This window comes from Nomascus leucogenys, chromosome 5 (assembly GCF_006542625.1).
Source record: "Nomascus leucogenys isolate Asia chromosome 5, Asia_NLE_v1, whole genome shotgun sequence".
NCBI lineage: Eukaryota > Metazoa > Chordata > Mammalia > Primates > Hylobatidae > Nomascus > Nomascus leucogenys.
The window spans coordinates 136,753,176-136,766,256 of NC_044385.1; the positions used below are offsets into that span (position 1 = coordinate 136,753,176).

General features: G+C 51.7%; 1 protein-coding gene across 1 annotated transcript in view; it reads left to right on the top strand.

Annotated features, from left to right (window-relative positions):
* Window positions 1–13,081, top strand: part of COL4A2 (collagen type IV alpha 2 chain) — a 205,335-nt gene that overhangs the window by 166,281 nt on the left and 25,973 nt on the right. The window contains exons 29-34 of the mRNA XM_030813682.1: window positions 713–934; window positions 6,172–6,333; window positions 8,406–8,576; window positions 9,775–9,918; window positions 12,107–12,229; window positions 12,874–13,055. Of these exons, the coding sequence (XP_030669542.1) occupies window positions 713–934; window positions 6,172–6,333; window positions 8,406–8,576; window positions 9,775–9,918; window positions 12,107–12,229; window positions 12,874–13,055 (1,004 nt within the window). The remainder of the gene's footprint in view (window positions 1–712; window positions 935–6,171; window positions 6,334–8,405; window positions 8,577–9,774; window positions 9,919–12,106; window positions 12,230–12,873; window positions 13,056–13,081) is intronic.

Genomic DNA, 13,081 nt, shown 5'->3' on the forward strand with positions numbered 1-13,081 from the left:
TCACGCCATTCTCCCACCTCAGCCTCCCGAGTAGCTGGGACTACAGGCGCCCGCCACCACGCCCGGCTAATTTTTTGTATTTTTAATAGAGACGGGGTTCCACCGTGTTAGCCAGGATGGTCTCGATTTCCTGACCTTGTGATTCGCCCACCTCGGCCTCCCAAAGTGCTGGGATTGGGACTTGATGATTTTCAATACAACAGAGGGGTGTCATTCCTCTTTGAAGCGTTTCCAAACTGACAGTGACGGGTTTCTACCAGGGAGCTGTTACAGCAGGCAGCGTTTTGGCTCTGACGGCCCTGTTCGTTCCTGCCTCCCTGGGATTTTCCATCCCAAAGTGCCGTTCCTCACTCACCACAACCTAGAAGGTCCCACAAAAAGCTACTCTTTGGGGCTTATTTGCAAAGCAGGGGAACCCATGAATTATGCAAATCGAGGTCCAAGGAGGTGTTCTTATGGGCTTATCCACCTTCGCTCAGTTTTAGGGCTGGGGGCCGGATGGCAGGGGAAGCAGAAGAAACATAACCGACAGAACGACGTGGCGAAGGTTGTAGGTTCCAAAAAGGGTGACAGGGACAAGGGCTCGAGCTGAGGAATGCCTTCTGAGGACCCCATAGCCAAATTTTTGCTGTTTCCAGCCTCTTTTTGACACTTCTCTTAAAACGTCACCATGCTAACTTGTGGTTTGGGGCCCACCCATGTTTCCTTTTAGGGTTCATAGGACCCCGAGGATCCAAAGGTGCAGTGGGTCTCCCTGGCCCAGATGGATCCCCAGGTCCCATCGGCCTGCCAGGGCCAGATGGGCCCCCTGGGGAAAGGGGCCTTCCTGGAGAAGTCCTGGGAGCCCAGCCCGGGCCACGAGGAGATGCTGGTGTGCCTGGACAGCCTGGGCTTAAAGGCCTTCCCGGAGACAGAGGCCCCCCTGGATTCAGAGGTGAGTGCCCCATTGGGAAGCCGGGGGGCCCCATCCCAGCTGCACAGTGGCCTCCAAGGGCAACCCCAATCCCTTCCGGGGGATTTGGTAGGAAGCAGCAGTGCCCTATGGTGCTAGCCATGCGTACCTTCTCCCATGGCCTTCCAACGCTCCTTTAGAATGTGTCTATCACAACACTGTGATTACCCGCGGTAGCCGGTGCGGTCTGGCCGTCTGAGAACTTTGACAGGTGTGGATTCACTGATGTAATCTGTTATCAAGTTGCACATGCCTGGCCGTGACAGGGGCCGTGACAGGCTCACTGTTTTTCTTGGCAGAATCTGTACAGTTGGTATGAAGAAAAGATGGGCCTGGCCATGCTTAGTCAGAGGTGAAGAAGGAAAATAGGAATAATCTGGAATGCAATTTTATTGGTGTAAAAATTAATACTTTTTTAAAATGTCTTAATGTTGTTTACAATGTTATCAAGGTATCTCTATCAAAGTAGACAGCATCTATGGTTTCATGAGTGACAAGGCACCCAGTGGCTTTAAGGGTTCAAACTGCTGCCAAATCGGCTTTGGGAACCCGAGCCCCGAGCTGTAATGAAAGATGATGCCGTGGACAGCAAGTGTTCACACTGGGTGAACCCCAGGCTGGGGATTGCTAGATCGTTGGAACCTGCCATTCAATGTTCCAAATCAAAAATGAGGCTGAGCACGGTGGCTTCCACCTGTAATCCCAACACTTTGGGAGGCCAAGGCAAGAGGCTTGATTGAGCCCAGGGCTTCAAAACCATCCTGGGCTACATAGGGAGACCCCATCTCTACAAAAAAAAAAAAAAATCAAATAATTAACTTGGCATGGTGTTGTGCACCTGTAATCCCAACTACACGGGAAGCTGAGGTGGGAGGATCGCTTGAGCCCAGGAATTGGAGACTGCAGTGAGCTATGATCATTCCACTGCACTCCAGCCTGGGTGACAGAGTGAGACCCTGTCTCAAAAAGAAAAGAAAAGATAATGCGGGATAAAACTGTGACTCGATGCGTTCACTGTTTATCTGTTGATGGCATTGTCGTTAGTCCCTTCTGCCAAACCCAGCCCAAAGAGGCTTCTCTGTGGTGTAGGAAGCAGGTGTCGCTCCCCTGATTCTGCTGTCAGCCCACATCAGGCATCCTGAGCGAGATGGAGGCTAGGCCTCCGCTGGCAGGCGAACCTATGAAGCTCAGGAGCGTGAATTGGTTTTCAGATGAACCTGTCAGATTCCTAGCAAGGCCTGGAGGGGTTGGGACCCAGGACAGGGGAGTTTTGATGATGATGAGACTGATCAGCGCCCCCAGCTGTTGGTACTACGGAGCGCCCATGGGTGCCACAGTTCACTGAGAGAGCAAGGAAGAGCCTAAGATGGCCAGAGTGCATGCATGCACACACACACACACACACACGCTCACAGTCACACTCATGCACATGCATGCTCACACATGATCACACACATACACATGCACATGCCCACACACGTGCCTATGCACGCTCACACATGATCACACACTCCATACAACACTCACGTGCCCACACATGTGCCTATGCACGCTCACACACGATCACACACACGCACGTACCCACACACGTGCCCATGCACATTCACACATGATCACACACGCACGTACCCACACACGTGCCCATGCACATTCACACATGATCACACACGCACGTACCCACACACGTGCCCATGCACATTCACACATGATCACACACGCACGTACCCACACACGTGCCCATGCACATTCACACATGATCACACACGCACTACCCACACACGTGCCTATTCATGCTCACACATGATCACACACGCACGTACCCACACACCTGTGCCCTATCATCACACCACCCCCCACACGTGCCTTCATGCTCACACATGATCACACACGCACATACCCACACAGTGCCTATTCATGCTCACACATGATCACACACGCACGTACCCACACACATGCCTGTGCACGCTCACATACGATCACACACACACGCATGTACCCACACACGTGCCTGTGCATGCTCACACATGATCACACACTCCTTACACACACACGTACCCACACACGTGCCTATGCACACTCACACAGGATCACACACACGCACGTACCCACACACGTGCCTATGCACGCTCACATACGATCACACACACATGCATGTACCCACACACGTGCCTGTGCACACACACATGATCACACTCACATACACACACGTACATACCCACACATGTGCCTGTGCACACACACACATGATCACACCAAACACACATACATACCACACATGTACACACACATCACCCACACACGTGCCTATGCATGCTCACACGTCGTACACATCCAACCCTGAACCAAGCGAGCTAGAGCAGGTCGTTGAGTGAAATTACCAGGATGGGGAGACCTCGTGCTCGGCCATCCAGATCTCCCCTTTTCAGTCCTACTGACTCTCCAGGTCATTTATGGAAGGTAAGATGCAGATCAGCGCTGTCTACAGAAACTGAGGACTCAGCGCTGAGAGGTGGGGCTCCGTCTGTCAGCCTTCCTGGTGGGCACTTAAATGAGTTCACAGAAGGCAAAGTGAAGGACATACATAGGTGACTTGAGTGTCCACCGTCGATCTGTTCTGCAACCCAGCTGTCAAAATCCTGCCCCAAGCTCTTTGACATAAGGGTACTTCTGGTAGAATTTTTTTAAAACTTAATTACTTCCTGCAGGCTTCGGAATGTTTGAGCATGAAAACAAATGGCAGCAGGCTTACTTTCGATGTCTGATTAAGGTCTTCACCATGATCAACGTCACCTTTATGACAAGCTTCATATGGCTTGTTAGGCAGAATGTTTTGGGTGGTAAAAATCCTGACTCCCAAAGTATCAACATTCCAAGTAACTATTTCAGTTTCAGTTCCGCTCACCAGTGCTACAGGAGCAGCGTGCAGTGGATCCTGCTTCCGTTCGACTGGCTGTACAGGACAGCCACAGACACACACAGGTGCACCCTGCACTTCTGAGCAGAACTCTCGGAATAAAGTAGTGCAGATGTCCACAGATGAGATGTGATTTCACTGAGGGAGACTGATTTTTAGCAGTCGTTCGTGTTTTAACAGATAGTCTATAAGTGGAAACTGACCTGAAACATTCAGCTCCAAAGAAATAATCACAAAGCACCTTGGTGCCTGATTTTTGCAAGGCAGTCCCTGCCGGAGGAGCGGGCATTCATGCACATTCACCCGTAGACTGTGCTGTCCACTTCCAGGAGGGGAGGAGGGGCAGCGCTCAGAAGCATGCCCAGACCGTCTCCAGCCCTGCTGGCCCCTGCTGAGGCCATCTCGCCTGCTCAGCCCCCGGTTCCCCCACAGTCCGTGTCCCCGGGTTATGGATGTTACCTTATGTCTGTCAGATCCCCACCCCATTGTTCTTGTCAATGAGCAGGAGTGGGGTGGACCTGCCATCACTGTGAAACCTTTACAGCCTGCAGCGCTGCCTGCCTACTCTTCACAACCATTAGCACCCACTAACAATCCATTTCTCCTGGAGCTCTTCACCCTAAAGATAGAAGACCAAAAAATAAAAGTGTCCTCATTTCTCACAGTACTACAGGAGGAGGTGAGAATCGATGCATCCGTGCATCTCAGAGAATTTCATTTCAGACCTCAGCTTCGAGTGCACCTCCTGCCCAGTCAGCCCTCTCCCTCGCTGCAGGTTGACGCAGTCAGACAACGCGCAGTCAGCAGCCTGACTCTCAGTTCTGGGTTGGTCCAAGACTGACCGGGTCCCTTTTGTCACTGCCCCCTCCTGTGCATCCCCCCGGCTCATCTGCCTCCCTATCCTGGACCAGCCCTGCACACCTGCAGGATGGCTGTGAGGCTACGTGAGAGTGTGGACTGGAAAGTGGTGGCAGGGGTGTGCCCCTCCACACTCCAGTGTTAATAATCGGAGAGCAGCTGCGACAAACGTCAGGCTCATGAAGGGAGGGGGAAATGCCTGAATATAAGGAGGTCCAGGGAGCTAGTGTTAAAAACTAGAAGAAAACAGATGCCCTTAATATCTGACCCCTGGGCAGGACAGGATATTCCAAACTTAAAATGAAAAGAAGAAATCACACATGTGCACACACACCCACACACACACCATATGAAATTTGAATACAAAGGTTCTGCACATGGAAAGCAAAATCAAAGTTTGAGCAGCAGAATAAACTTTACAATAGATATGAAGGAAAATTCGTCAATGTATATGAGGAATGCTAAAATCTATCAGGAAAATATAAAAATCCCCAAAGGGAAATAGGAGCAAAGAGGCCAGGCACGGTGGCTCATGCCTGTAATCCCAGCACTTTGGGAGGCCAAGGCAGGCAGATCGCATGAGCTCAGGAGTTTGAAACCAGCCTCGGCAATATGGCGAAACCCTGTCTCCATTTAAAAAAGAAAGAAAGAGAGAGAAGATATGAGCAAAGAACTAAAACTTCACCAAAATCAATAACCAGGAGAAAGAAACATAGATCATAATGAAGACCATCACGTGGATCTCCAACACCGCATTTCACTACATCACGACTGCCAGGGTTCCGTTTTGCTTCGATGCTAACGCTCAGTGCTGGGAAAACACTGGTAGAATAAATGGGTGTAGACCTTCTGAAATCAGCACGATGTATCTTTTAAAAAACATTAAATTAGTGTTTGCTTTGATACACGATGTCAATTTCTCAGGCAGTTTCCTAAAGAAATTACCTACGACATGGACATGGATAAACACAGCAAAAAAAGAAAACTCTCCAACTATTCCTGACAGTGCTGTTTGCAAAAGTGAAAAAAGTGGGGAGGATGTGGTGGAATACATTAAATGTGTCCAGATGATAGAGTTTTATTCATGTAGTTATTTTAAATGTTTGCAAAGACTATTTTTAAATGTGGCAAAATGTTCAAAATATAATGTCAAGTGAAGAAAACTAGGTGAAAACTGTACTTATAGTGCCGTGTCAACTCTGCAGATGTCTGGTTATTTATAGGAATAGAAAAGGGCAGGAAGGAAATACCCAGTGGTAGTCATTATCGCTGGGTGATGGTGTGCATTACCTTGATTTTATCCTTTATACTTGATGTTTTCCTGATTCTCTAGAGTCCAGAAAAGCACGAATTACTCTTTTCACAGAATGAGTGTGTGGAGGGAGTTGCTGTCTGTGATGAACAGTCCAGAGTTGGCCCTCACAGCTCTTGTCTCTGATTTCTGCAGGAAGCCAGGGGATGCCTGGGATGCCAGGGCTGAAGGGCCAGCCAGGCCTCCCAGGACCTTCCGGCCAGCCAGGCCCGTACGGGCCTCCAGGACTGCATGGATTCCCAGGAGCTCCTGGCCAAGAGGGGCCCTTGGGGCTGCCAGGAATCCCAGGCTTTGAAGGTAAGACTCCAGCCCTCCCATAAACGAGTGGGGTCCTCACTGGTCCTACCAAGAGAACGAGCACTGTCTTGTGGAGCTCTCAAACTCTGTTCCGTGGAACCCCTGAAGAGCTGCAGGGGTTCCCAAACCAGAACATGGATTTCACCTAACACGGAGACACAAACAGCCTGAGACATCGGCTCATCCTCTGTACCTGTTGTATATATTAAGGATCTAGGGAAGGTCTCATCGGGAAAAAAGAAAAAGAAAGAAATTCCTCCTACAAAAGTTCAGAATCACTGCTCTGATATGGAGAGGAGAAAGGGTTTTATGAAAGTGCAGGGCATGGGTTGGAAAGGCAGGTGGCTCCGTCAGGGAAACTTGGGGTAGATGGGCTGGAGCAGAGGAGCAGGGAGGGGAGCCTCGGCTGCATGCCCACCACACAGAGGCCAAAGCAGGTGGCAGAGGTGGCCCAGAAGGCAGGCAGGGCACAGCATCCATGGGCATCGCCCACCGCTGCCCAGGCTGCTCTCCCACACTCAGCACAGCCAGTTCCCAGACTTCTACACTTCACCGTCCAGGGAAACTGTCAGTGCTGGTTGGAGGAATCAATATACTTTCCCACCTTTTTGTTTTGTCCAGAAACACAGCTTTTTAAGGAAGTGTTGTATGTCACCAAAGGACGCTAACTGAAAAGTGGGAAAGACGCAGTTGCTTAATAAGGAGTGGTCTCCATGGACCACAGTCACCTTTTAGAAACTCTCCATCTTACCATAGTTCTCTGGTTTGCCACAGTCAGGCAACAGCTTTGTCCAGGACCTTAGCAGGTCTTGCTAGGGAACTGCCACTCCACTTGAAGACACACGCTGGCTTCCCCCATGTGGGGCCTCGCCTGTGTCCAAGAGCTGGGGGCTGGACTCAGGTAGGGCCCGCTCCCCCATTGCCGCACTAGCCACTGGCTTCCCAGGGTAGCAAACCTGGACCGGAGGTTCAGGCTCCTATCTCAGTATCGACAGGGCCGTGCTGGTTCTCAACTACTAAGAATCAGCTGAACACAGCCTCATGTGGTGCTTACGAGACCCATGGGAAAGCCTGTCCTGAACTAAAGCCTACGCTTTAGGTGGGGAGAGAGACACACACATTAAAAGGCTCCCACTTGGCCTGGGCAAGCCAGCAGAGTGACAAGGCCACGCGGTCCCCGGTGACCCAGAGGAGGCAGGGACGGGCAGGTCAGAGCAAGCCGAAGGGGAGAAGTGCCTGGTGCCAGCGGGGGAGAAGGCTGGGACTGGAATGTGGGGTGCTCTCTAGGAAAGGGGGACCACCCAAGCAGAGGCAGGATTGCCCAGGGAACACTTTGGAGCCTGCGATCCCCAGACCGGCTGGGGAAGAGAGCCTGATTTGAGGGGACTGGGGGTTTAGATAGGAAGGTTGAGCCAAAGGTTGGGAGCAGTGAATGCTGGAGCTAGGGAGTTGGAGCCCCGAGGCAGAGGGGGCCTTTGGGAGTTTTTAACAGAGAAATGCATTAAGAAGGGATTGTAGGGACCCAGAAGGCAGCCCTTGGACGGCTTGGAGTCGGGGGAGGCGGGAGGACAGCTGTGGGCTGGGAGCTGCCAAGCTCACAACAGTAGCAAAGATGAGATGGGAGCACGAAGACCAGAGAGGGCAGCAGCAGCAAATGGGCAGCTGGAGGGTCCCCCCAGACTAACTCCGGGCTGGAGCCAGTGGTGTTCGCGAGGAACAGGCCAGCTCTTGACTAACCCCAGTGACCATGCCCCGGCCAGAGCTGGCAAGGCCCCCTGCTCACATCAGCATCCAGACAGCTTTGTCCCTTGGCTTCTGAAGGCTGCAGTGGGAAAGCCATGTTGGCTGGCACCCCCCAGCACAGCCTCAACCTCCTGATAAAGACCTCTCCAGAAAGGCCAGCCCCAGGGTCCCGCTCCGGCCATACTTTGGAAACTCACCCCAACATGGTGGTTTTCCATTTTCCTTCTAAGGAGCTTTTCTTACTGAACACTCGATGCCGTAAAAGCAGAAGAGAAATTTCCCCTGTGTGTGTTTGTCCACCCTCTTTGATTTGCTCCTCTTCCTGACAGGTCTGCCTGGTGATAGAGGGGACCCTGGGGACACAGGCGCTCCTGGCCCTGTGGGCATGAAAGGTCTCTCTGGTGACAGAGGAGATGCTGGCTTGGCCGGGGAGCGAGGCCATCCAGGAAGCCCTGGATTTAAAGGAATTGATGGGATGCCTGGGACCCCCGGGCTAAAAGGTAATTGTGTGACTGTGACCAGGGATCCCTTGGCAGGGAGGTTGGGTCTGATCAACTCTGACCTGAGACAGCTCTGCTGGGCACCTCTGTGGGCCATGGGGCTGGCCTCACACTTCTGCAGATGGGAGGCCTTGGGACTCTCCTGACCCAGGAGGCAGCAGCCCCAGGACAGCTGGTTAATGCTGCTTAGACGCGGGTGGGACAAATGCGCCTGACAAAGCCGGTTTATGAATTCACCAAGACAAACTGCTCCTGCCTGGGAAACATCATCTTATTGTAAATATCACCATCTGCACAGGGAGATTTGTGGAGAGGCCCACTCAGGGGCCCAGATTCAGATCCAGAGGTTATTTGGTGAATTTGAAACCAAAGCAAAGCAAAGTGGTTAGTACAGGGATTTATTTCAGCACAAGCAGGCAATCTAGAAGCAGAGCCCTCCAGCCCATGAACATTGCTGGAGACACACTGTTCTGTCCCTCCGTTGCTGGAGACACACTGTTCTGTCCCTCCGTTGCTGGAGACACACTGTTCTGTCCCTCCGTTGCTGGAGACACACTGTTCTGTCCCTCCGTTGCTGGAGACACACTGTTCTGTCCCTCCGTTGCTGGAGACACACTGTTCTGTCCCTCCGTTGCTGGAGACACACTGTTCTGTCCCTTCCGTTGCTGGAGACACACTGTTCTGTCCCTCCGTTGCTGGAGACACACTGTTCTGTCCCTCCGTTGCTGGAGACACACTGTTCTGTCCCTCTGTTGCTGGAGACACACTGTTCTGTCCTTCTGTTGCTGGAGACATTGGTCTGTCTCTCCCTGGTCCTTTGTCGCATTTCCATGCCAGGTGCGGTGTTACTGCTGCCTTCCTTTCCAGCACGCCCCTCTGCCTTTGTCTGATGGGCCTGCGGGCCAGTGGACCTGCATCATCTTCAGATTTCCCTCCTACTCTTCCTGCCTGACCTTTGTGTGTTTCCTTGTTGCCAATGTCTGGTCTGAAGACAGGCTGATTCTGGAATGCTGTCTGTTAACAGTAGAGGTCAACAGAGAGAAGTTGCTTAGAAAATGGTGTCCCCGAAAATTCCTATTTTAGGTTCAGAATCTTCTCACTTGAGTTACATTGCCGAAATGTTACGGAGACGTGAGATTGAAATGTCCCGTGCATTTTATTTGTGTCTAACCCAGCACTTTCCTCTTTTCCTCTGAAGGAGATAGAGGCTCACCTGGGATGGATGGTTTCCAAGGCATGCCTGGACTCAAAGGGAGACCTGGGTTTCCAGGGAGCAAAGGCGAGGCTGGATTTTTCGGAATACCCGGTCTGAAGGGTCTGGCTGGTGAGCCAGGTTTTAAAGGTATGTCCCTCTCTTAACATCCTCCATACCTGATCATGGTGGCATCCTCCTTACCCTTTCGTGGTGGCATAACATTGCCTAGAATGAATTTTTGAAAACCCATGCATCCGGGAACCCTAAAGCTAGACAAAACAAACAAAATGAACTAACAAAAACTCAGAGGCTTTATCCCTGCCTCAACACACTGACCATGTGATAAGGGAATAATCCTAACCAAAGGAAGCTCTTGAGAACCAAAATGATGGCATCGCTAAGAACCAAATATGTCATGAAAACATATTTCACCATGATTATACTGTGGTAAACATGAAGAGGCAGCAGTGAAAAGCAGGGGACAGGTGAGTTCCAAGAGATAGAAGTGCCACCCGGCACAGGAGGACACAGCTCTCCAGGTGGAAGGACATAACACGGTGCCAGAGAGAATGTGGTCCACACATGAGGTGGGTTCAAACCCTCATGTGGACAGGCATCTCAAGACCCCCCACGTCAGGCCCCTTGTTCATTGAGTTTGTTACTAACAAGTCACATTTTCATGACTTCTGTTCAGTTGCTTTTGTTGTGAAATAATCATAGTGGTCTCTAAAAAGTTAATGACTAAGAGTGAGTGTTGGTGAGGAGGTGGAGAAATGGGAACCTTCACAGGCTGCCAGCGGGAGTGTAAAACGCTGCGGCCAGTGTGCAAAACAGTTGGCAGTTCATTAAGAAACGAAGCATAGAATTACCCAGAAGTTCTACTCCTAGATGAAGATCATTGAAAACATAGGTACAGACAAAAATGTGGACACAAATCTCATGGCAGCAACCTTTATAGCAGCCGTAAATGGAAACAGCCTGAAAATGCATCAACTGATGAATGGATGAGTAAACTATGGCAGAGCTGTGCAAGGGCACATTCAGTGCTGAGGAAGGATGGGGCTCTCAGACGTGGCGCGTGGGTGAGCCTTGAAAACACGATGCCACGTGTCGTCTGACCGCGTGTATATGAGATGTCCCCAGTAAGCAAATTTACAGAAATGAAAAGGAGATTCACAGTTTCCTACAGCTGAGGGGTTAGGGGAGAATTAGAGAATGGCTGCCAATGGCCCCAGGGTTTCATTTTCGGGGATAAAGTGTTCTCAAGTTAGATGGTGCTGCTCGCTCACAGCTCTGTGAATACACTAAAGTTACGTAATTGTTCTCTTTACTGGAGTGAGTTGTAGGGTATATAAATCACACATCAATAAGCTGTTTCAGAAAACCTTCATTACTCTCCAGAGTTACAGCTTTTACAAATTTTCAGCAAAATAAAAATTGCAATCTAGGGTGCTCATTTTTTTTAGGGTTTTTACTCACACTTGCGCTTTCAAGTAGTCTTCATGTTAGCAGAGATTTCAGGCTATTTCAGGCAAAATGGCATGTTAAGATTAAGTAATTTTCAGCTCCACGGAAATTATTTCCTTGAGCCTCCTTAGGGTGAAGTTAACCATGGGGGTGTCTGTCCCTCCACTGGTGGGCACGCTCTGTGGGGTCAGGACCAATTTATGATTTTGATCCCATCAGCCTCTAGCCTAGCGCCGAATACACAGTAAATGCTTAGAGAATGAAGCTCAGTTATTTTCACTCAGCCAGATTGCACTCACTCCTCCAGTGAGCATGGATTCCAGGGCATCCCCAGCCTGAACTAGCACAGTTTCCCGCCCGGCCCGCAGCTCTGGGCCCCTCCCCTCCTGCAATTCCTCAGCTCCTCAGAACCCCTCGGAGGCCTCCCTTCCATGCTTCTCCTCCCTGTGAAGGTGCCTATAGGAGGGCACAGAGCTGGCGCCTGCCTCACGGGCCTGCCCGCTTGTGACTGAGGTCTATCATGGTCTCGTCAGAGCACACACAACAAAATGACCCTCTCACAAAGCATCCTGTGGGAGGCACACAGGCTTTGACCGCTCCCTCTGCATCTGCTGCAGGCATTTCTCCCCAACTGTGGTGCTGTGTGCTCAGTGACACCAGCCCCAGGCCCAGGACCCTGGAGCCACCCCCAACTCCGACTACTCCGATGGACACAGGAGAGGCTTCTCCGGTGCCCTTGGTCTCTCTCCAAGGCTTCCCCGCCTGGGGGAGATGTGCAGCCCCCATGGCTCAGGGACCAGGCCTTCACCTGTGCTCTCCTGCGTGGTCTGGAGCTCCCAGAAAATGACAGCACTCTATTCCCTTCCAGGCAGCCGAGGGGACCCTGGGCCCCCAGGACCACCTCCTGTCATCCTGCCGGGAATGAAAGACATTAAAGGAGAGAAAGGAGACGAAGGGCCTATGGGGCTGAAAGGATACCTGGGCGCAAAAGGTGAGGCTTCTGACCTACAGCCAATGGCCCCTAGTCCCTGCCGCCCCAGCCCGCACCAGCTCCTGCCGCTCTCCGTCCCCAGAGACGCCCGTGCCCTCCACCTGGCTTTCTTCATGCTTTTCATGTCTGGGCGCCCTGTGTGTCCACAGCTGGTGCAGGGTTGTTCTCTGATGCCTGAGTAACCTCGGTTTCCCGTCTTAAGATTCGAAGCACTGGCCGGGCGTGGTGGCTCACGCCTGTAATCCCAGCACTTTGAGAGGTCGAGGCAGGCGGATCACAAGGTCAGGAGATTAAGACCATCCTGGCTAACAGGAGATTAAGACCATCCTGGCTAACACGGTGAAACCCCATCTCTACTAAAAATACAAAAAATTAGCTGGGCGTGGTGGCGGGCGCCTGTAGTCCCAGCTACTTGGGAGGCTGAGGCAGGAGAATGGCGTGAACCCGGGAGGCTGAGCTTGTAGTGAGCCGAGATTGCGCTACTGCACTCCAGCCTGGGTGACAGAGCAAGACTCCGTCTCAAAAAAAAAAAAGATTCGCAGCACATAGGACAGCAAAATGCATCCAGGCTGCAAAATTGAAAACTTCTGGAGGGCGGGTGCTGCGTCCTCACCAGAGTGTTACACACCAGGGTCTTCCTGCAGGTATCCAAGGAATGCCAGGCATCCCGGGGCTGTCAGGAATCCCTGGGCTGCCTGGGAGGCCCGGCCACATCAAAGGAGTCAAGGGAGACATCGGAGCCCCCGGCATCCCTGGTTTGCCAGGATTCCCTGGGGTGGCTGGCCCCCCTGGAATTACAGGATTCCCAGGATTCATAGGAAGCCGGGTGAGTGGGCGTCTTTTACTCCCCTT